Source organism: Stomoxys calcitrans, chromosome 1 (genome assembly GCF_963082655.1).
Source record: "Stomoxys calcitrans chromosome 1, idStoCalc2.1, whole genome shotgun sequence".
In the NCBI taxonomy this organism is placed as follows: domain Eukaryota; kingdom Metazoa; phylum Arthropoda; class Insecta; order Diptera; family Muscidae; genus Stomoxys; species Stomoxys calcitrans.
The window spans coordinates 22906578-22928005 of NC_081552.1; the positions used below are offsets into that span (position 1 = coordinate 22906578).

Genomic DNA, 21428 nt, shown 5'->3' on the forward strand with positions numbered 1-21428 from the left:
CGCGAGAGTTAGAGGAGAGTGTGTTCAAAGTTGACCATATGATTTCCAAGTTGTTTGTCCTTTGAATAAAAAAAAGGAACTAACCTTTGACTGTTTTCGGTTTTATTTTTTTAACACTCCTACCCTGGGACAAGCTTCTACAATAGTCTAAAAGTTCTATAAAAACATGGCCGCAAAATATGTACGTAGCTTAGTGAATGCAAAGAAGAGTAATTGAAAAGAATGTTATAATTCATATGGTGTAAAAGGAAGCGCAGCGAAGCAGACTATGAAATTATGGGGCTCAAATGTAAGGTATTTGAGTGTAGACCACGAATCTGATATCAACATTTGGGACCAACTGCCTAGGAGACGTCCCACCACCATAACAACCCCAACAACCCAAATAGGACGTATTTGCTCACTAAGACAATTTGGGTCTTCAAGACAGTGGAGCTCGATATTGATATTTTTTGGTGCCCATACATATTGGGTTGCCCAAAAAGTAATTGCGGATTTTTTAAAAGAAAGTAAATGCATTTTTTAATAAAACTTAGAATGAACTTTAATCAAATATACTTTCTTTTCACTTTTTTTCTAAAGCAAGCTAAAAGTAACAGCTGATAACTGACAGAAGAAAGAATGCAATTACAGAGTCACAAGCTGTGAAAAAATTTGTCAACGCCGACTATATGAAAAAATTATATAGATACATGAAAATATAAATTATATAGATACATGAAAATATAAATTATATAGATACATAGATACATGAAAATAGAGCACGATGCTGATATACTTTCAGGGCATAGTGTTTGGGGAACCACCCCACTCCCCAAAATACCCCTAAATCGGGCATATTTACCGACCATGTCAATTTGGGGCCCAAATGATAGGTATTGGGGAGTAGAGCACGAAACTGATAACCACTTTTGGGACCAATTTTCTAGACGTCTACCCCTTTCCCAAAATAGAGCACAAACAAGAGCTCAAATAAAGGTATTTGGGAGTACAATACGAGTATCCAAATGTGGGAGCATATATTTGGGGCACCGCTGTTTCCTCAAAAACCCCCCCGCAAAGGGTAAAATTTGCCGACCATGCCAATATGAAAAGTATTTCAGATTAGAAAACTAATTTGAAAACCAATTTTGGGGCCAAGTGTTTGGGGGACGCCTAATCGTATAAACTCTACTTAATCCAATGGAAATATGGGATTTAGATAAATGGTATTGGAGACAATAGCACGATGCTGATATTTTATTCAGGGCCAACTGTCTAGGGAACCACCTCACCCCCGAAAACACTCCTAAATCGGATATCATGAGAATATGTCCGATTAATGGCATTAAACCCTCCGAGTGAATTCGTGGTCCAATAAAGATCATATGGAATTCGGATAAAGGCACTTACATTGCTATACTGTTAGTCAAGAGATATACATATACTATTTGCGTAGCATGGTGTTTCACTAAAAGCTCTTTAATTGTCGAAAATAAATATTCAAAGGATAATTTTGGTCCATATAAAGTAAAAGAAGGCGCAGCGGATGATATGAATTGCCCATAACGTGCTCTTTATATAGAAACAAGAGCAAACGCTACTTTGAAAAATTTAAAAAGAAATATTGGGTTGCCTAAAAAGTAATTGCGGATTTTTCATATAGTCGGCGTTGACAAATTTTTTCAACGGCTTGTGACTCTATAATTGCATTCTTGCTTCTGTCAGTTATCAGCTGTTACTTTTAGCTTGCTTTAGAAAAAAAGTGCGCGAAATTTGGTTTACATTTGTTTGTTTGGCGTCAATTTTATTATGGAGCCCACAAAGGAGCATTTTCGTCATATTTTACTTTATTATTTCCGTAAAGGAAAAAACGCGGAGCAAGTTGCTAAAAAGATACGAGATGTGTATGTGGATCGTCATGTAACTGAGCGTGAGATGGGAGAGAAGTTAAATATACCAAAATCAACCGTTCATTATATATATTCATCACATAAAAAGTCTTGGACTGGTGAAAAAGCTTGATATTTGGGTACCACATGTATTCATAGAAATTCATTTAACAAACCGAATCAACGCCTGTGATATGCACCTTAAACGCAATGAATTCGATCCGTTTTTAAAACGAATCATAACTGGAGATGAAAAATGGATTGTTTACAACAACGTTAGTCGAAAACGATCATGGTCCAAGCATGGTGAACCAGCTCAAACCACTTCAAAGGCTTATATCCACCAAAAGAAGGTTATGCTGTCTGTTTGGTGGGATTGGAAGGGTGTGGAATATTTTGAGCTGCTTCCAAGGAACCAAACGATTAATTCGGATGTTTACGGTCAACAATTGGACAAATTGAATACAGCCATCAAGGAGAAGCGACCAGAATTGGTCAATGGTAAAGGTGTCATATTCCACCAGGACAACGCTAGACCGCACACATCTTTGGTCACTCGCCAAAAACTGAGTGAGCTTGGCTGGGAACTTTTGATACATCCACCATATAGCCCTGATCTTGCACCATCAGACTACCATTTATTTCGATCTTTGCAGAACTCCTTAAATGATAAAACTTTCGGCAATGATGAGGCTATAAAATCGCACTTGGTTCAGTTTTTTGCAGATAAAGGCCAGAAGTTCTATGAGCGTGGAATACTAAATTTGCCAGGAAGATGGCAAAAGGTTATCGAACAAAATGGCAATTATATATTTGATTAAAGTTCATTCTAAGTTTTATTAAAAATGCATTTACTTTCTTTTAAAAAATCCGCAATTACTTTTTAGGCAACCCAATATATATATATATATATATATATATATATATATATATATATATATATATATATATATATATATATATATATATATATATATATATATATATATATATATATATATATATATATATATATATATAGTTATATATATATATATGAGAGCTATACCTAAATCTGAACCGATTTCGACCAAACTTCTTGAATATTGTGGTCGCCGTCGAGAAAAGCGTTATACAAAATTTTGGCTAGATTGGCCAATAAATGCGATTGCAGTGGCTCTAAGAGTGAAAATCGGGCGATATATATATGAGGGCTATATCTAAATCTGAACCGATTTCCATGAAATTCACCAGTAAGTTTGAGAGCCAAGAGAAAATCTTTTCTGACAAATTCCGAGAGAATCGGTTAACAAATAACCATTTTATTGTATTATTGCTGCACATCGGACGAAAATATATATGGGAGCTTTATCCAAATCTGAACCGATTTTTTTCAATTTTAATAGGGTTCGTCTCTACGACAAAAAAAAATTATGTGCTAAATTTGAAGACGATCGGATGAAAATTGCAACCTGTACTTTGTTCACAAGTTAACATGGACAGACAGAGGGACGGACAGACAGACAGATATAGGTAAATCGAATCAGAAAGTGATTCTGAGTCGATCGGCATCAATAGGTCTATCTCTCTTCTTTCTGGGTGTTATAAACAAATGCACTCAGTTATAATAACCTGTACCGCAGTAGTGGTGTAGGGTATAAAAAGGAACCTCGAAAAAGAAAATCTAAGTTAGGAATTCCGTGCTACTTACAAAATCCCTAAGCGTTTTCACGAAAGTCGGGCAAAAAAAAAAACCATATATTGTTCTTTGGAAGAAAAACCAAAATATCTTGTCTTAACCACTGTGTCTTAATAGCTACAAATTAGCAGCAATCATTTGTCAATTTTTATTATAACACATGCACATGACTCAATTTTACTGTACTTGTCATATCACACGCACGCATACATACATATGTATGTACATAACGGTATGTTTTTATTTTTCATGTGATTCTACTTACATATTCATGTCTGTTTATCACTTAGTTTTTGTTGTTGTTTGATGATAATCACTTACCTCAACACCGAAACTAATGTAACCGGTTATGGCTGTCCCATGATTGTTTAGGACCTCATGCATTGACCTTAGGGTTGAACCCAAATAAACGTTAATTAATTGAGCTGGCAGCAGACCGAGAAATGTTGCCGTATGATAGACTTTTGGGTTAATGGTGCTAACCTGCAAATTGACAACACAAAAAAAGGGGAGAGATGGTGGGAGAGAGAGTTAGAGGGAGATAAAGGCAACATGAATTAGAACATTTAGGCATGTAATATTTTAGTACTTATAAGTCTTCAAGGGATAGTGTCGTTTACATAATGTATTAATTAAAATGTAAATATTTATTTATGAGCTACCAGGGTCGCTCCCTGCTATGGTGTGATAAATGCCAAAAACAGTCAATAATATATAATGAACTATAAAATGTTTATTTTAAGTACGGCTAGTTTCTTGGCTGATATTGTAGTTTTTATACTCACTAAAGGGGATTTTTGTTTAATATTTTTGTAATTGTTTTAGGGAAATAAGGTGGATGGTGGAAGATATAAGTGACTCATTCGATTTCAAAGACTGCCGCGGCCTTTTGTTGTTGTTTGCTAAACCTATACTCTGCAATAGTTTATGCATTTCCTTTCCTCAAACGAAAGTACTACACATAATTAATAAAAAATTAATTCTGGTTTCATATCTCCTTTGTGGCCTCGTCTAATTGAAATTCAAAATACAATATCAAAATAAAGCAAAACGGGCCAAATCTTATATACCCTCCACCATGGATCGCATTTGTCGAGTTCTATGCGCGGTATCTCTTTTTAGGCAAACAAAGAATATTGAATAAGAACTGTTATGCTATTTGAGCTATATCAAGTTATAGTCCGATTCGTACCACATATGAATGCTGAACATTTTCGACGTCATTGTGTAATATTTCAGTTCATTCGGATAAGAATTGTGCCTTGTAGGGGCTCAAGAAGCAAAATCGGAATATATTGAAGGTCAAGAGAGAAACCGTTGTACGAAATTTCCGCCAAATCGGATGAGAATTGCGCCCTCTAGAGGCTCAAGAAGTCAAGATCCATGATCAGTTTATATGGCAGCTATATCAGGTTATAAACCGATTTTCAGCCAAGTCGAATACGAATTGCGCCCTCTAGAAGGCAAGACCCAAGATCGGTTTATATGGCAGCTATATCAAAACTTGGACCGATTTGGCCTATTTACAATCCCAACCGACCTACACTGATAAGAAGTATTTGTGCAAAATTTCAAGCGGTTAGCTTTACTCCTTCGAAAGTTAGCTTGCTTTCGATCGACGGACGGACATGGCTAGTTCGACTTAGATGTCATGACGATCAAGAATATATATTCTTTATGGGGTCTTAGACGCATATTTCGAGGTGTTACAAACGGAATGACGAAATTTGTATACCCCCCATCCTATGGTGGAGGGTATAAGAACCAGCCAATTTTGGTAGGAACCTACCAGAAACGGCAACACTGCTTACAATATCGTTGGGCTCATATCACATTCATGTGTGTTTCACACTTTATCTACATTTGGAAAATCAGCCAGTATTAAACTTTGATTTCTACATATCGTTTACACAGAAAACAACAAAAATAACTTAACCGCAACAACGTTATGTGTGCTAGATTTGTTTGAACTAATGGTTGGAGCATTGTGAATTGTATGCAATGTGACAAACGGTTTTACGCAATAACTGATGCTTAAAATGATATGATATTTTTTGCTTACTAAAGGCATCAATCACAAGAGCGTTTGATTTGTGACTTCATTTTGTATAGGACAATAGATCCATGTTAAAAATCCTAAATAAAATGCCCTTAGAAACCATTAAATGTTTGATACCGATACAAATTCTTATTTAAAAAGCCAAATCCGCCTTTTACAATTTCGTCCAATCCCAAGGCAGCCGGTTATATGTATCGGATTGAACCTATGGAGTTCTTCATTGGCAAGGGCTGTCGCCTCAGTGTACAACAACAAAAGCAACAACATTTTCCTCTGTCTGTGGGACATTATATATGTTTAACTGTGACCATTTTATGCTATTATTGGAAACTGCCTGTGTTTATACTAAAAACAAATATGCAATAGTCATGCGCAACGTCATAAACCATTCAGAGCAATGCAGATAGATGTGCCGCCGACAAAAAGGCGTCAGCAACACACACAGGTAACAGCTGAAACCATGCAAAGCATTCCCTTGTCGCACAATTAGTCTGATGTACACATTTGCCAAGAAAAGTCGTGCGCGGTAGAAAGAAAACAACAAATAAAAAAAGTGCAAAAATATGAAATAAAATGACCATTGTAAATTTAGCGAGTTGCGATATCCATCTCTTCTTTTTGTTTAAATAATGTTTTTCTTTCTCGTCTCAAAACACAATTACGGGAATAAATTTAGTATGCTGCAATGGTATAGTGGAAATTAGTTCTCATCGCTACTGCTTAGAATAGCCCAAACATGCAGCGTGACATGGCCTGAAATTTTGCTAAGAATTAGAAATAAAAAAAACTGAAAATAACTCTCATCTTTATTTAACTTTGTTTGCAGGAACGTTTAAAATTGAATTACAATTTATGCAGCGACTGAATATTTTAAGGCAAATAATTTTGCAAGTAATTATACTCCAAATTATCTCTCACGATTGTTCATCACATGCACTGAAAAAAGAATAATTTAGTTTAATTTATTTAACGTTGAACCATAACGAAGTTTATATGGTGTAATTACATTTTAGAAATGCATTAGCTACAAACGAATAAAATTGTCTTTAGCGCTATATGAAGTTCACCTTAATTCGAAAGTAGTTTATTTAAGCTCGACCATTACTTTACTTTAATTGGCTATGACGGAATATTTGTTCGAACATAGAATAGCGTTCCAAGCGCCTCGATCTTCTGCGCTCATTCTAAAATTTCTGACATTAAGTTTCGAGGTGTCTTCCACCACTTGATCTTTCCATCGGGCTTTTGGTCTTCCCGGTTTGCGTGTACCATCGTGTTTGCCTTCAAAAGACTTTTTTGCTGGAGCTTCTTCATCCATTCTGACAATAGACAGCCGACAAGGCAGCCGTTGTATTTTGATGCGTGTAACTATGCTATCGTCGTCATACAGCTCGTGGTTCATACGTCGCCTGTATTCTCCATTAACGCAAACTGTTCCATATATTTAAGGAAGAACCTTTCTCTCAAATACTCCAATCACTGCCTCATCTGCTTTCACAAGTACCCATGCCTCAGAACCATATAACAACACGGGTAGCATCAGTCTCTTCGTCTGTCGAAAGGTGATCTTGTTTCTAAATTGCTTACTTAGTCCAAAGTAGCATCTGTTTGCCAATATAATTCTTCGCTTAATCTCAAAACTGGTGTCATTGGTTTCGGTTACGGCGTTGCCGAGGTAGATAAAGTTACTGACTATCTCATAGTTGTGGTTCCCAAATTTCTCCATTTTCTTTATCTGCTAGGTTGCATAAGGCGTTTTGGGTGTTGAAACCATCCATTTCGTCTTATCTCCATTTACTGCTAGAACCATTTTCACTGACTGTCTTTCGATTATTTCAAAGGCTGCAGTTACTACTTCCAGTGACCGACCTATGATATCGATGTCGTCGGCATAGGCGAGTAGCATGTGTTATCTTGTGATTAGTGTGCCATATCTATACACATCTGCATCTCATATAATCTTCTCCAAAAGGATATTAAAGAGATCACACGGTAGGCTGTCTTCATGTCAGAAACCTCGTTTGGTACTAAATGGTTCGGAAAGATTATTTCCTATTCTTACGGAGGAACGCATATCAACAAGTGTCATCCTGCAAAGTCTTATTAATTTCGCAGGGGTTCCAAACTCAGACATGGCTTGAAATACCTTTGAACGTAAAGGAGTATCGAAGGCGGCTTTGTAGTCAACAAAGAGATGGTAGGTGTTGATTTGTCCTTCTCGGGTCTTTTCCAGGATTTGGCGCAGTGTGAATATCTGGTCCAGAATGAATTTACCAGGTCTAAAGCCGCATTGATAAAGCCTAATTATCTCATTGTCTTTAGGTTTAAATCTTTTACACAGTACACTTGAGAGTATCTTGTATGCGATGAGGAGGAGACTTATTCCTCTGTAGTTGGCACATTTCGTCTTGTCTCCTTTCTTGTGTATGGGACATACTATGCTGAGGTTCCAATCATCGGGTATGCGTTCTTCTAGCCAGATTGCGCAGATAGGCTGATGCATAGGCCTTATCAGCGTGTAGCCTCCGGTCTTAAATAGTTCAGCGGGTAACCCGTCGGCTCCTGCAGCCTTGTTGTTCTTTAGTCGGGTCACTGTTACTTGGACCTAATTCTAACTAGGAGGTAAACATTCTATACCATCATCAGGTATTTGTTCTGCGGTATCCTCTTCGTCGCCAACGTCGGACACTAGCAGTTGAGTAAAATGTTTATTCCATATCCTCAGCATGTCATCTGTGTCAGTTACCAGATTTCCTTTTTTGCCTCTGCAGGAGGATGTGCCTGCACCAAAGCCATCAGTTTGATGTTTAATTCTTTGGTAGAATTTCCGGACTTCGTTCTGACTCCTGTACATCTCAATTCGCTCACACTCACGTCTTTCCATTTATTTTTGCTTTCTGCGAAATAGACGTTTCTCCTCTCTCTCCTTTTCTTACCTCTCCTGATCGTTGCTACTGATTGCAGGGTTGTTCTATATGCCGCATTCTTGGCTTCAGTAGCATCGCGACACTCTTGGTTGTACCATGGGTTTCTTGGAGGAGGCTTCCGGTAACCAAGTACGGATTTCGCTGCATTTTCCATGGAGTGGGCAATAGTTTGCCAGTGCGCCATTATATTATCGGAATAAGGAGTGCTTTCATCAAGCGGTTGGGTCAGTCGTGTGGAGTATGCCGCTGCCATCTGTTGTGTTTGCAGTTTTTCATTGTCCAGCTTCCGTGCAGTGTCAGATCGTACTTCCCTCGCCATGTTCAAACGGGTGCGAACCTTTATTGCAACAACGTAATGATCCGAATCTATACTCGCTCCACGGATCGATCGCTGGATGAATGCCTTCCATATATCACAATGTGATAGATCGTGTTTTGATCGGTTGACAGCCATGTGGCTTTGTAAATATTTTTATGTTGAAATCTGGTGCTACTAACTACCATGTTTTTTGCCGCGGCGAAATCTATCAGCCTCAACCCATTACTGGACGTTATCTCGTGGAGGCTAAACTTTCCGACTGTTGGACCAAAAATGTCTTCCTTCTCTATCTTCGCATTAAAATCTCCCAGAACAATTTTAATATCATGGGCGGGGCAGCGGTCATATTCTCTCTCTAGGCGCTCGTAGAAAATATCCTTGGTCTGATCGTCTATGTCGTCCGTCGGAGCATGGGCACAAATAAGGCTGACTTTGAAGAATTTGGCTTAAATGCGAATTATGGCCTACGATACCAGCCTCTCATCCACCGGACTAAAGTTGGAGACAAGGAGTTTCAGTCCCCGACTAACCACAAATCTACAGCCAAATTCATGCCTCGTGTAATGGCAGCTATAGTATAGTTCGTCACCGTTTGATGTTGTATTGACGCCATTGCCAGTCCATCGCACTTCCTGTAAGGCGGTAATATCCGCCTTGTACTTCTCTAATACATCCGCCAGCGCATGTACTGCACCTTCCCTATAAAGAGTGCGGACATTCCAGGTGCAGATCCGCATATCATGGTGCTTCTTTCGTTTGCGTGGGTCGTCAACGTTGGGGGGTCCGTTTTTACTATTCCTTTGTTTCTCAGAGCAGTTCTCATAGTTTTCCGGGGTCGGGTTACTGGCCCAGCGCCCCAACCGCATAGGTTTTGTGGGATTACACATGTATCCCTCTTTGTTGCGAGCCGTTTGCTCCAAGATCCGACGCTCGCCCCCAACCGCCCCTAACCTGCGAACAGACGCTGATGTTGGCCATTGGTTATTTTTAGGCGCCAATAACTCGCCTTGTCATATCGGGTAACATTGGCACTCAGTATTTAATTAAGAGCCAGTGTCACCTGACTCCTCACTGAGACTCTCCTCTCAAAAATCGCTGACTGCCCGCGGCCGCATTTGCAGCTACTCCGCATAAAAACGGAGCTTCCACCACCCGCAACCTGTGGACGTGCCCGGTGGTCTTCAGCTAAGCTTCCCGTCAGAGCTCAAAGTTCCGGGCCCGTGTGATGCTCATAGTTATCCAGTGTCGGCCGGGTTTGCTCAACCATTGTGGCACTTTTTTTTTTTTTTTTTTGAGTGTATGCTCTCTGTCTATACATTAGCTAATACCATAGGAACTCATTCTCTATAATGGCATGTTACAACTAACCAACAACTAATCAATGTAAAACACCCACTTCTCACATCCATAGGTGTGATCATTAAGCCTAGTCTCTCATCTCATCACATGTCACCTAAAGCCCATACAAACATACATCTCTTTTCTCCTAAGAAGAATTTCGAATATGAATGCTGTCAATTTATCTTTCAAATCTTCGTAGAAATTCCATTTTACAATATTTTAGAAATGACCTCGTATATTATTCGTATATCTACTAGTTTTGTTGTTGTTGTTATTATTATTATATTGGGTTGCCCAAAAAGTAAATGCGGATTTTTTAAAAGAAAGTAAATGCATTTTTAATAAAACTTAGAATGAACTTTAATCAAATATACTTTTTTTACACTTTTTTTCCAAAGCAAGCTAAAAGTAACAGGTGATAACTGACAGAAGAAAGAATGCAATTACAGAGTCACAAGCTGTGAACAAATTTGTCAACGCCGACTATATGAAAAATCCGCAATTACTTTTTGGGCAACCCAATATATTTTAAAACCGTAACTAGCCTTGTATGTGTTCCATAAGATCTTAAATTAAATTCCATGAGTATCATTCTATTCTATACACTATATCATTCAACTGTAGTAATGACAATGGCACAAGCTTCAATACATACGTAGATATGAATATTTATTTAAATTCATATATTTTTTTGTGTATATCAACATAGTAACAAATGTTAAAAATCGCATATTTCATTATTTACTCTAAAAAAAAATGAATAATAACGTTAAATGCCTTAGAAGAGATCATTGGGCATAAGTTTAAGCTAAAATAGAAAGCCAAATATGGCAAACAATCATTCTGAAAATCAGTAACGACTACTTTGCTCATTTGGGAAAAGTTCTCGTATTTGTTAAGTTTGATATTTATTCAGGTTAACAAACAAATGTGAAGCATTTAACATATGGTTAGTAATTGAATTTCAGCTTAGTATTGTCATATATATGTAGTAGAATCACCTTTTTATGAGGTGTTAGTTAAGCTAAATTCTTCCCATTTCCTCTAATACAGTTAATTAGATTCAGCAGTAAAGACAATATGAACAACATATGGATTTTGGGTATTTCCATGCCGCCAGGTAGCTATACTTTGATTTTTATGAATGAAAAAAATATTAAAACTCGTGCAGGTAAACGGTAACTTAATACAAATTGAAGAAGTTTCTCCGAAGAAACCATGAATCTAAAATAAAATCCTAATACGGGCCTCCCCACTTCAAAAAGTTTCTCCTGTTCTTTCGATATTCTGCAAGGGAAAAAAAGTGGAGAAAGTTGGAAACCACAACTTTGAGATAGTCAGTAACTTTATCTACCTCGGTACCGCCGTAACAGAAACGAGTGACACCAGTTTTGAGATAAAGCGAGGAATAATACTGGCAATCAGATGCTACTTTGGATTAAGTCAGCAGTTCACAAACAAGGCCACCTCTCGACAGACGAAGATTACACCATAGAAGACACTGATACGACCCGCTTTGTAATATGATTCTGAGGCATGGGCACTTTTGAAAGCAGACGAGGCAGTGCTTGGAGTGTTTGAGAGAAAGATTTTCGTAAAATATATGTAGCAGTTTGCGTTAATGGAGAATATAGGCGTCGTATGAACCACGAACTGTATGAGCTGTATGACGAAGACAAAACGCACTTTTCCAAATTTCATCAAAATCGGACAATAAATGCGCCTTTTATGGTCCTAAGATCTTAAATCAAGACTTCGGTCCGTATGACAGCTGTATCTGAATCTGGATCGATGTAGGCCAAATTGAAGATGGATGTCTAAGAGCCTAATATAACTCACTGTCCCAAATTTCGGTGAAATCGGACCATAAATGCGCCTTTTATAGTCCCAAGACCTTAAATCGAGAGATCGGTCTTTATGGCAGCTATATCCAAATCTGGACCCATCTGGGTTAAATTGAAGATGAGTTTTGAAAGGCCTAACACAACTCACTGTCCCAAATGTAGGCAAAATCGGACAATAAATGCGCATTTTATGATCCTAAGATCTTAAATCAAGACTTCGGTCCGTATGACAGCTGTATCTGAATCTGGATCGATGTGGGCCAATATGAAGATGGATGTCTAAGGGCCTAATATAACTCACTGTCCCAAATTTCAGTGAAATCGGACCGTAAATGCGCCTTTTACAGTCCCAAGACCTTAAATCGAGAGATCGATCTTTATGGCAACTATATCCAAATCTGGAGCTATTTGGGTCAAATTGAAGATGAGTTTTGAAAGGTCTAACACAACTCACTGTCCCAAATTTTAGCAAAATCGGACAATAAATGCGCATTTTATAGTCCTAAGACCTAAAATCAAGACTTCGGTTCGTATCACAACTGTATCTGAATCTGGATCGATGTGGGCCAAATTGAAGATGGATGTCTAAGGGCCTAATATAACTCAATGTCCCAAATTTCAGTGAAATCGGACCGTAAATGCGCCTTTTACAGTCCCAAGACCTTAAATCGAGAGATCGATCTTTATGGCAACTATATCCAAATCTGGACCCATCTGGGTTAAATTGAAGATGAGTTTTTAAAGCCATAACACAACTCACTGTCCCAAATTTAGGCAAAATCGGACAATAAATGCGCCTTTTATGGGCCCAAGACTTTACATCGAAAGATCGGTCTATATGGCAGATATAACCAAATCCGGACCGTTCGGGGCAAATTGAAGAAGGATATCGAGTGGCCTTACACAATTCACTGTCCCAAATTTCAGCAAAATCGGATAATAAAAATGGCTTTCATGGGCCTAAGACCTTAAATCGGCGGATCGGTTTATATGGGGCTATACCAAGATATAGTCCGATATGCCAATCTTCGAACTAAACTTGCCTATGGACAAAAAAGGAATCTGTGCAAAGTTTCAGCTCAATATCTGTATTTTTAAAGACTGTAGCGCAATTTCTACAGACAACGACGATCAAGAATATATATACTTTATAGGGTCGGAATTGGATATTTCGATGTATTGCAAACGGAATGACAAAATAAATGTACCTCCATCCTTTGGTGGCGGGAATAGAAACAAGTACAAACGTGGTATAAAATAGCCTGTATAAAATAGCCATTCTATTTTATAACTACTCCACAACCTTATCCATAGTAATATGCCAATGGATCATATTTGATTCAGGTCCCGAGAACTCTTATAAAGAGTGAATTTTTAAGAGCTATAGGAAAGTTTATTTTTCAGAAGAACACATAAAATTCAGAAAAAAGCATGAAATCTTTATTTGAATCGATAGTACGGTCCATAGAATTTAATGTTTGAGGATTATTTCATGCAAATGTTGATCGTGACTGCGCCTAAAATAATCTTACGTACACTCAAAGAAATTTGTTAGTAAAAACAGCAAAAATGTTTGCTGTAGCAGCAGAAAGTCAGCTGAAAATGGGACAGCAGTAATTTGTTGCTAAGACAGCAAACATTTTATGCTGTTTTCACATGGAAAAAACTAAAAAAACATCGTACATATTTCAAAAACATTTATATTTCATCCTTTGTTTATATTGTACATGCATATAGAGTAAATTGTTTTCTATTTTATACATTTTGCTAACTATTTAGCGAATTTGAATAAAAACAGTCAAATAACTACTACTATTAGTTTCATGCTTTTAAACACATAATGAACGCCTTAAATTGAAAAATTTTTTTATGGATGGATTTTTTAAAAGGTTTAAAATTTTAAATTTAATATCTGCAGGCAGTGCTTGCGGACTCAGCGGACTAATTTTAATGGGTGTACGAAAATTTGAGCCTACAAACTCCATTTCAAGTGATGGTATGGGCAGCAGCGATCGCCAATGGTCGATCTCCAATGCTTTTCATCGAGTCTGGAGTCTAAGTAAATGTGAGTTATGTTAGGGAAAACATTTTGGAAGCTGCTTTGGTGCCGTGGACACGCATTTTGTTCAAAATCAACAGCGTTCAAGAACAAGAAAACTTGGACAGACAGACGGACATAGCTAAATCAAATCAGGAAGTGATTCTAAGCCGATCGGTATACTTATCATCAAGAAGAGCTAGTCTTCTCCATCTAATCGAGGGAAATAAATGCACAAAGTTATAATACCCTGTACCACAATGGTGGTGTAGGGTATAAAAATTGCATACTCAATAAAAAAAATGGTTAAAAATTTTAAAATTTCCAATTAATTTTTTAATTGATTCAATTAAAAAAATTTTTAAAATTTCCAAAACATCCAATTAATTTTTGAGTTGGATCAATTAAAAATTTAATTGAAAAATATAGAAATGTTGTATTAAAATTTTTTGCGAAAAGTGCGCTGTACAGCCTGCACCCTCAATTTCGATCCAACATGGTTCACATATGTATGTTTCGGTTCATGATCACTCCAAAGCAAAAAAAAAATATTGATTCCCGAATTATAAAAGAAAGAGTAGCGAGACATATACCCATATGTCTACCAGCATAGACTACCAGTAATTAATATATCTTTATTACACTAACTTTGTGAATTACATGCATTGGGGCAGTAAACCCAACAGAAACAAATCTATATAGAATATGTTACAATGAGATCCATGCTAAAGAAGCCATTAATATGCATATCCTGATCATAAATAAAATTGCGTCTAGAAATTTAAAAAGATAGTCGAAAGACTACGTGGGGTTGTATCTTCCATATATAGAAAGTATTTATCAAAAATTTGAGCGGTGGTGGGTTCCCACCACCATGGATTCCGTTAAAAATGTACCCTTATTAACTGAGTTTGTATTTGAATTATTTTAGTCTCCAGAAGTCATATTGGGATAGCGGTACTTAGGGGGGCTTTTGTCACCATATTGATCGATTTGGTTTTTGGACCAAATTTCAACCAAATCAGGTGAAAATTTAGTCTTCTAAGGGCTCACGAAGTCAAATCCGGCAATCGGTTTATAGGGGGCTATATCTGTTTATAGACCGATTCGGATAATTCTTGGCATGAATGTTGGAAGTCATATCATAAGTCATTGTTCCAAATGTCAGCCAAATCGGAAGAAAATTGAGGTTTCTGAGGGCTGAAAAAGTCAAATCCGGGGATCGGTGTATATGGAGGCTATAGCTGTTTATAGAACGCTTCCGATCATACTCGACATGGATGTTGGAAGTCATAACCCAAGTTTTGTTCCGAATTTCAGCCAAATCGGCTGATAATTGAAGCTACTAAGGGTTCAAGTCGTCTAATCTGGGGATTGGTTTATATATGGTCAATACCAAATCTGAACCGATACGGCCAATTTGCAATCCCCAATGACATACATCAAGCGACTAGCTTTATGCGTTCGACCCATATCGAAATCACGATAGCAGACGGACGGACATGGCTAGGTAGACTAAGAATGGCTAGACGATTCAGAATATACATACCTTATGGGGTAGCATATCAATATTTCGAGGTGTTATAATCGGAATGGCTAAATAAATACACTCCCATTCTAAAGTGGTGGGTATAAAAAGTTTCCAATTCAATTAAATAATGGTTGAAAGAACTTTCTGCCCAAATCACTAAAATATTTTTCTTTTTGTCACTCGACTTGTTCCAAAATTCAATGAAAACAGCTGCTTTCCCTTTATAAAATCAGCTGTTTTCAATGAATTGACGAACGAATAGAATCTACGAAAAAAAAATTTTGTAGTTTGGGCCGTTATTGTTTAATTTAAAAAGATAAAATTTTCAATCACATTTATGTATAAAATTTGAATCAATTAATTTTTTAATTGAAAATGACAAAAAATTGCAATCAATCAATTAATCGTCATTGAAAAAAGTTCAGATTCAATTAAAACAAGTAAAAGCGTGCTAAGTTCGGCCGGGCCGAATCTTATATACCCTCCACCATGGATCGCATTTGTCGAGTCCTTTTTCCGGCATCTCTTCTTAGGCAAAAAAGATATAACGATATCAAGATATGGTCCGGTTCAGACCACAATTAAATTATATGTTGGAGACCTGTGTAAAATTTCAGCCAATTCGTATAAGAATTGCGCCCATTGGGGCACACGAAGTAAAATAGAGAGAACGATTTATCTGGGATCTGTATCGGGCTATAGACCGATTAAGACCATAATAAACACGTTTGTTGATGGTCATGAGAGAATCCGTCGTACAAAATTTCAGGCATAGCAGATAATAATTGCGACCTCTAGGGGTCAAGAAGTCAAGATCCCAGATCGGTTTATATGGCAGCTATATCAGGTTATGAACCGATTAGAACCTTTTTTGACACAGTTGTTGAAAGTAAAAATAAAATACTTCATGCAAAATTTCAGCCAAATCGGATAGGAATTGCGCCCTCTAGAAGCTCAAGAAGTCAAATCCCCAGATCTGTTTATATGACAGCTATATCAGGTTATGGACCGATTTCAACCATACTTGGTACATTTGTTGGATATCATAACCAAATACTTCGTGCAAAAATTCATTCAAATTGGATAAGAACTGTGCCCTCTAGAGGCTCAAGAAGTCAAGACCCAAGATCGGTTTATATGGCAGCTATATCAGGTTATGGACCGATTTAAACCATACTTGGCACACTTGTTGGGTATCATAACAAAACACGTCGTGCGAAATTTCATTCTGATCAGGTAAGAATTGCGCACACTAGAGGCTCAAGAAGTCAAGACCCAAGATCGGTTTATATGGCAGCTATATCAGGTTATGAACCGATTTGAATCATACTTGGCACAGTTGTTGGATATAATAACGAAACACGTCGTGCAAAATTTCATTCTGATCGGGTAAGAATTGCGCACGCTAGAGGCTCAAGAAGTCAAGACCCAAGATCGGTTTATATGGCAGCTATATCAGGTTATGAACCGATTTGAACTATACTTGGCACAGTTGTTGGACATCATAGCAAAGCACGTCGTGCAAAATTTCATTCCAATCGGATAAGAATTGCGCACTCTAGAGGCTCAAGAAGTCAAGACCCAAGATCGGTTTATATGGCAGCTATATCAAAACATGGACCGATATGGCCCATTTACAATACCAACCGACCTACACTAATAAGAAGTATTTGTGTAAAATTTCAAGCGGCTAGCTTTACTCCTTCGGAAGTTAGCGTGCTTTCGACAGACAGACGGACGGACGGACGGACAGACGGACGGACATGGCTAGATCGACATAAAATGTCGCGACGATCAAGAATATATATACTTTATGGGGTCTCAGACGAATATTTCGAGTAGTTACAAACAGAATGACGAAATTAGTATACCCCCCATCTTATGGTGGAGGGTATAAAAATGATAGAATCAAATAATTTTTAAATTGAAAATTTCCAATCACGATCGTTATTGAAAAAAGTCGGGATTGAATTAAAAGAATGATTGATTTAATTAATTTTTTAATTAGAAACAGTTTTAATTCCAATTAAATTCTTTATTGAAAAAATTTTTATTTTCAATTAAATTTTTAATTAATTAAAAAATTTTTATTTACAATTAAATTTTTAATTAATTAAAAAATTTTTATTTACAATTAAATTTTTTATTGAAAAAATGTTTATTTTTAATTGAATACATTTTTACTTTCAATTAAATTTTTAATTGAAAAAGTTTTTTGATATTTGTCTTTTGCGTATGGAGCTGTATTCGTTACTGGATTCTTAGGTTACTCCCACTCATTTTTGTCATTTGAATCAATGATGAATATTTCACACAAAAAATATGTAGATATACAGGGTAGCTGGCACAAGTGCCCTGTGGTGCAGAATACAAAAAAATTATTTCAACTAGCATTTTAAAAAACAAAAACTTAAAAAACAAGTAAAAGCGTGCTAAGTTCGGCCGGGCCGAATCTTATATACCCTCCACCATCGATCGCATTTGTCGAGTTCTTTTCCCGGCATCTCTTCTTAGGAAAAAAAGGATATAAGAAAAGAGTTGCTCTGCTATTAAAACGATATCAAGATATGGTCCGGTTCGGACCACAATTAAATTATATGTTGGAGACCTGTGTAAAATTTCAGCCAATTCGTATAAGAATTGCGCCCATTGGGACTCACGAAGTAAAATAGAGAGAACTATTTATATGGGATCTGTATCGGGCTATAGACCGATTCAGACCATAATAAACACGTTTGTTGATGGTCATGAGAGGATCCGTCGTACAAAATTTCAGGCATATCGGATAATAATTGCGACCTCTAGGGGTCAAGAAGTCAAGATCCCAGATCGGTTTATATGGCAGCTATATCAGGTTATGAACCGATTTGAACCTTATTAAACACAGTTGTTGAAAGTAAAAATAAAATACGTCATGCAAAATTTCAGCCAAATCGGATAGGAATTGCGCCCTCTAGAAGCTCAAGAAGTCAAATCCCCAGATCTGTTTATATCACAGCTATATCAGGTTAAGGACCGATTTCAACCATACTTGGCACAGTTGTTGGATATCGTAACGAAATACTTCGTGCAAAAATTCATTCAAATCGGATAAGAATTGCGCACTCTAGAGGCTCAAGAAGTCAAGACCCAAGATCGGTTTATATGGCAGCTATATCAGGTTATGGACCGATTTAAACCATACTTGGCATAGTTGTTGGATATCATAACAAAACACGTCGTGCGAAATTCCATTCCATTCGGATAAGAATTGCGCCCCCTAGAGGCTCAAGAAGTCAAGACCCAAGATCGGTTTATATGGCAGCTATATCAGGTTATAGACCGATTTCAACCATACTTGGCACAGTTGTTGGATATCATAACAAAACACGTCGTGCAAAATTTCATTCTGATCGGATAAGAATTGCGCACGCTAGAGGCTCAAGAAGTCAAGACCCAAGATCGGTTAATATGGCAGCTATATCAGGTTATGGACCGATTTGAACTATACTTGGCACAGTTATTGGATATCATAGGAAAACACGTCGTGCAAAATTTCATTCCAATCGGATAAGAATTGCGCACTCTAGAGGCTCAAGAAGTCAAGACCCAAGATCGGTTTATATGGCAGCTATATCAAAACATGGACCGATATGGCCCATTTACAATACCAACCGACCTACACTAATAAGAAGTATTTGTGCAAAATTTCAAGCGGCTAGCTGTACTCCTTCGGAAGTTAGCGTGCTTTCGACAGACAGACGGACGGACGGACGGACAGACGGACGGACATGGCTAGATCGACATAAAATGTCACGACGATCAAGAATATATATACTTTATGGGGTCTCAGACGAATATTTCGAGTAGTTACAAACAGAATGACGAAATTAGTATACCCCCCATCTTATGGTGGAGGGTATAAAAACACCCTATGAACACAAACAAATAAAAGCGTACTAAGCTCGGCCGGGCCGAATCATATCCACCATGGATCGCATTTGTCGAGTTCTTTGCCCGGTATCTCTTTTTAGGCAAGCAAAGGATAATGGATAAGAGTTGCTATGCAAATGGAGCTATATCAAGTTATGGTCTGATTCGGATCATAAATGAATTGAATGATGAGAACCATAGTAAAGGGTGACTTTTTAGCTTTTTTCCTGTGGGCAACACTGGTTTCACGCACGTTTCGTGTTTTGTTTCACTGTCAAACATCTTCAGTTTGGTCTTTAATTTAGCCATGAATCGCCTTACAAACGAACAACGCCTGCCAATTATAAAAGTTTACTATCAAAATGTGTGCTCTGTTAAGAAAGTTCGTTGCGCGCTTCTTCCATTTTACGACAAAGCTCTTTTTTTTGGCTCTATGGGTACGTAAATAAGCAGAATTGTCGTTTTTGGAGTGAAGATCAGCCAGATGCATTGCAGGAGCTACCAATGGAACCAGGAAAGGCCACAGTCATAACGGAACACCACATGGTGCGATTTATGGGCTGGTGTCATCATTGGACCCTACTTCAAAGATGATGCGAATCGTAACGAAACTGTGAATGGTGAGTGCTACCGTGAGATGATATCCAACTTTTTTTTGCCCAAAATACAACAGCTGTTTTTTTTTTTTTTTTTTTTTTTTATAGCTCTTAAAAAATCACCCGTTAAAAGTCATTGTGTAAAATTTCAGCCAATTTGGATAAGAATTGCGCCCTGTAGTGGCAGATTCCAATGGGCCATGATATGGACCATTTACAATCCCAACCGCCCAATATTCATAAGAAGTATTTGCGCAAAATTTCAAGCGACTAGCTTTACTAAAAATGTTAACTTAAAATGTCATGACGATCAAGAATATATATACTTTATGGGGTCTTAGACGAATATTGTGAGGTGTAACAAACGCAATGACGAAATTAGTATACCCCCCATCCTATAGTGGAGGGTATAAAAACCATACTCGCATGCATGCAGAAACCCTGTGTGGCTAACAATATATACAAGTCCCACAATTTCCTTTCTTTTGGGAATCAGTCAACAAAGAATATTTTATTCCAGTTGTGTAAGCAATACTATTTATTTTACTTTGGCGTTTCTTTCTTTCATTCTTTTGTAAAGGTATTGCGCAAAAGTGCAAAATGGCCTTTGTTTCAAATATTATGTTTAAGTTATAAACTAAACAATTTTATTTGTTAACAAATACTACGCACGTTTCCATCATAAATAAATTCAAATAATAATAAAATGAAACCAAGAACAAAAGATCAATATACTTTTGAAAGTCAAACAATGATTGGGTGCAAAACGAACGAGTAAAAGCGTGCAAAGTTCGGCCGGGCCGAATCTAAGGAACCCGCCACCATGGATTCTGCTAAAAATATATACAAAATAAATTTAGTTGAATATTACTCTACATACTAAACTCCTGTCAAACCAGCAAAAATTAAAGCTTCTAGGAACCGAACAAGGATGATCGAGAGACAGATTCACATGGGAACTGATGGTTGGACACATGGTTATATACTGATTTGGATTGTATTTGGCACAGTTGTTGGAAGTCGTAACAGAACACCACATGCAAAATTTCAACCAAATGGGATAACAATTGCGGCTTCCAGGGGCTCAAGAAGTCAAATCGGGATATCGGTTTATATGGGAGCTATATCAGGTTATAGACCGATTCGGACCGTACTCAGCACAGTTGTTGGAAGTCATAACGTAACACCACATGCAAAATGTCAGCCAAATTAGATAAAAATTGCGGCTTGTAAGGGCTCAAGAAGTCAAATCGGGAGATCGGTTTATATGGGAGCTATATCGGGTTATAGACCGTACTCAGCACAGTTGTTG

At 37.4% G+C, this 21428-nt stretch overlaps 1 protein-coding gene across 4 annotated transcripts in view; it reads right to left on the bottom strand.

The window, feature by feature from the left end:
* LOC106094398 (transmembrane protein 64) overlaps positions 1 to 21428 on the bottom strand; it is a 101277-nt gene that overhangs the window by 10946 nt on the left and 68903 nt on the right. For all 4 annotated transcript variants that reach the window (XM_059363666.1, XM_059363672.1, XM_059363669.1 and 1 more), the window contains exon 4: positions 3871 to 4032. In XM_059363666.1, the coding sequence (XP_059219649.1) occupies positions 3871 to 4032 (162 nt within the window). The remainder of the gene's footprint in view (positions 1 to 3870; positions 4033 to 21428) is intronic.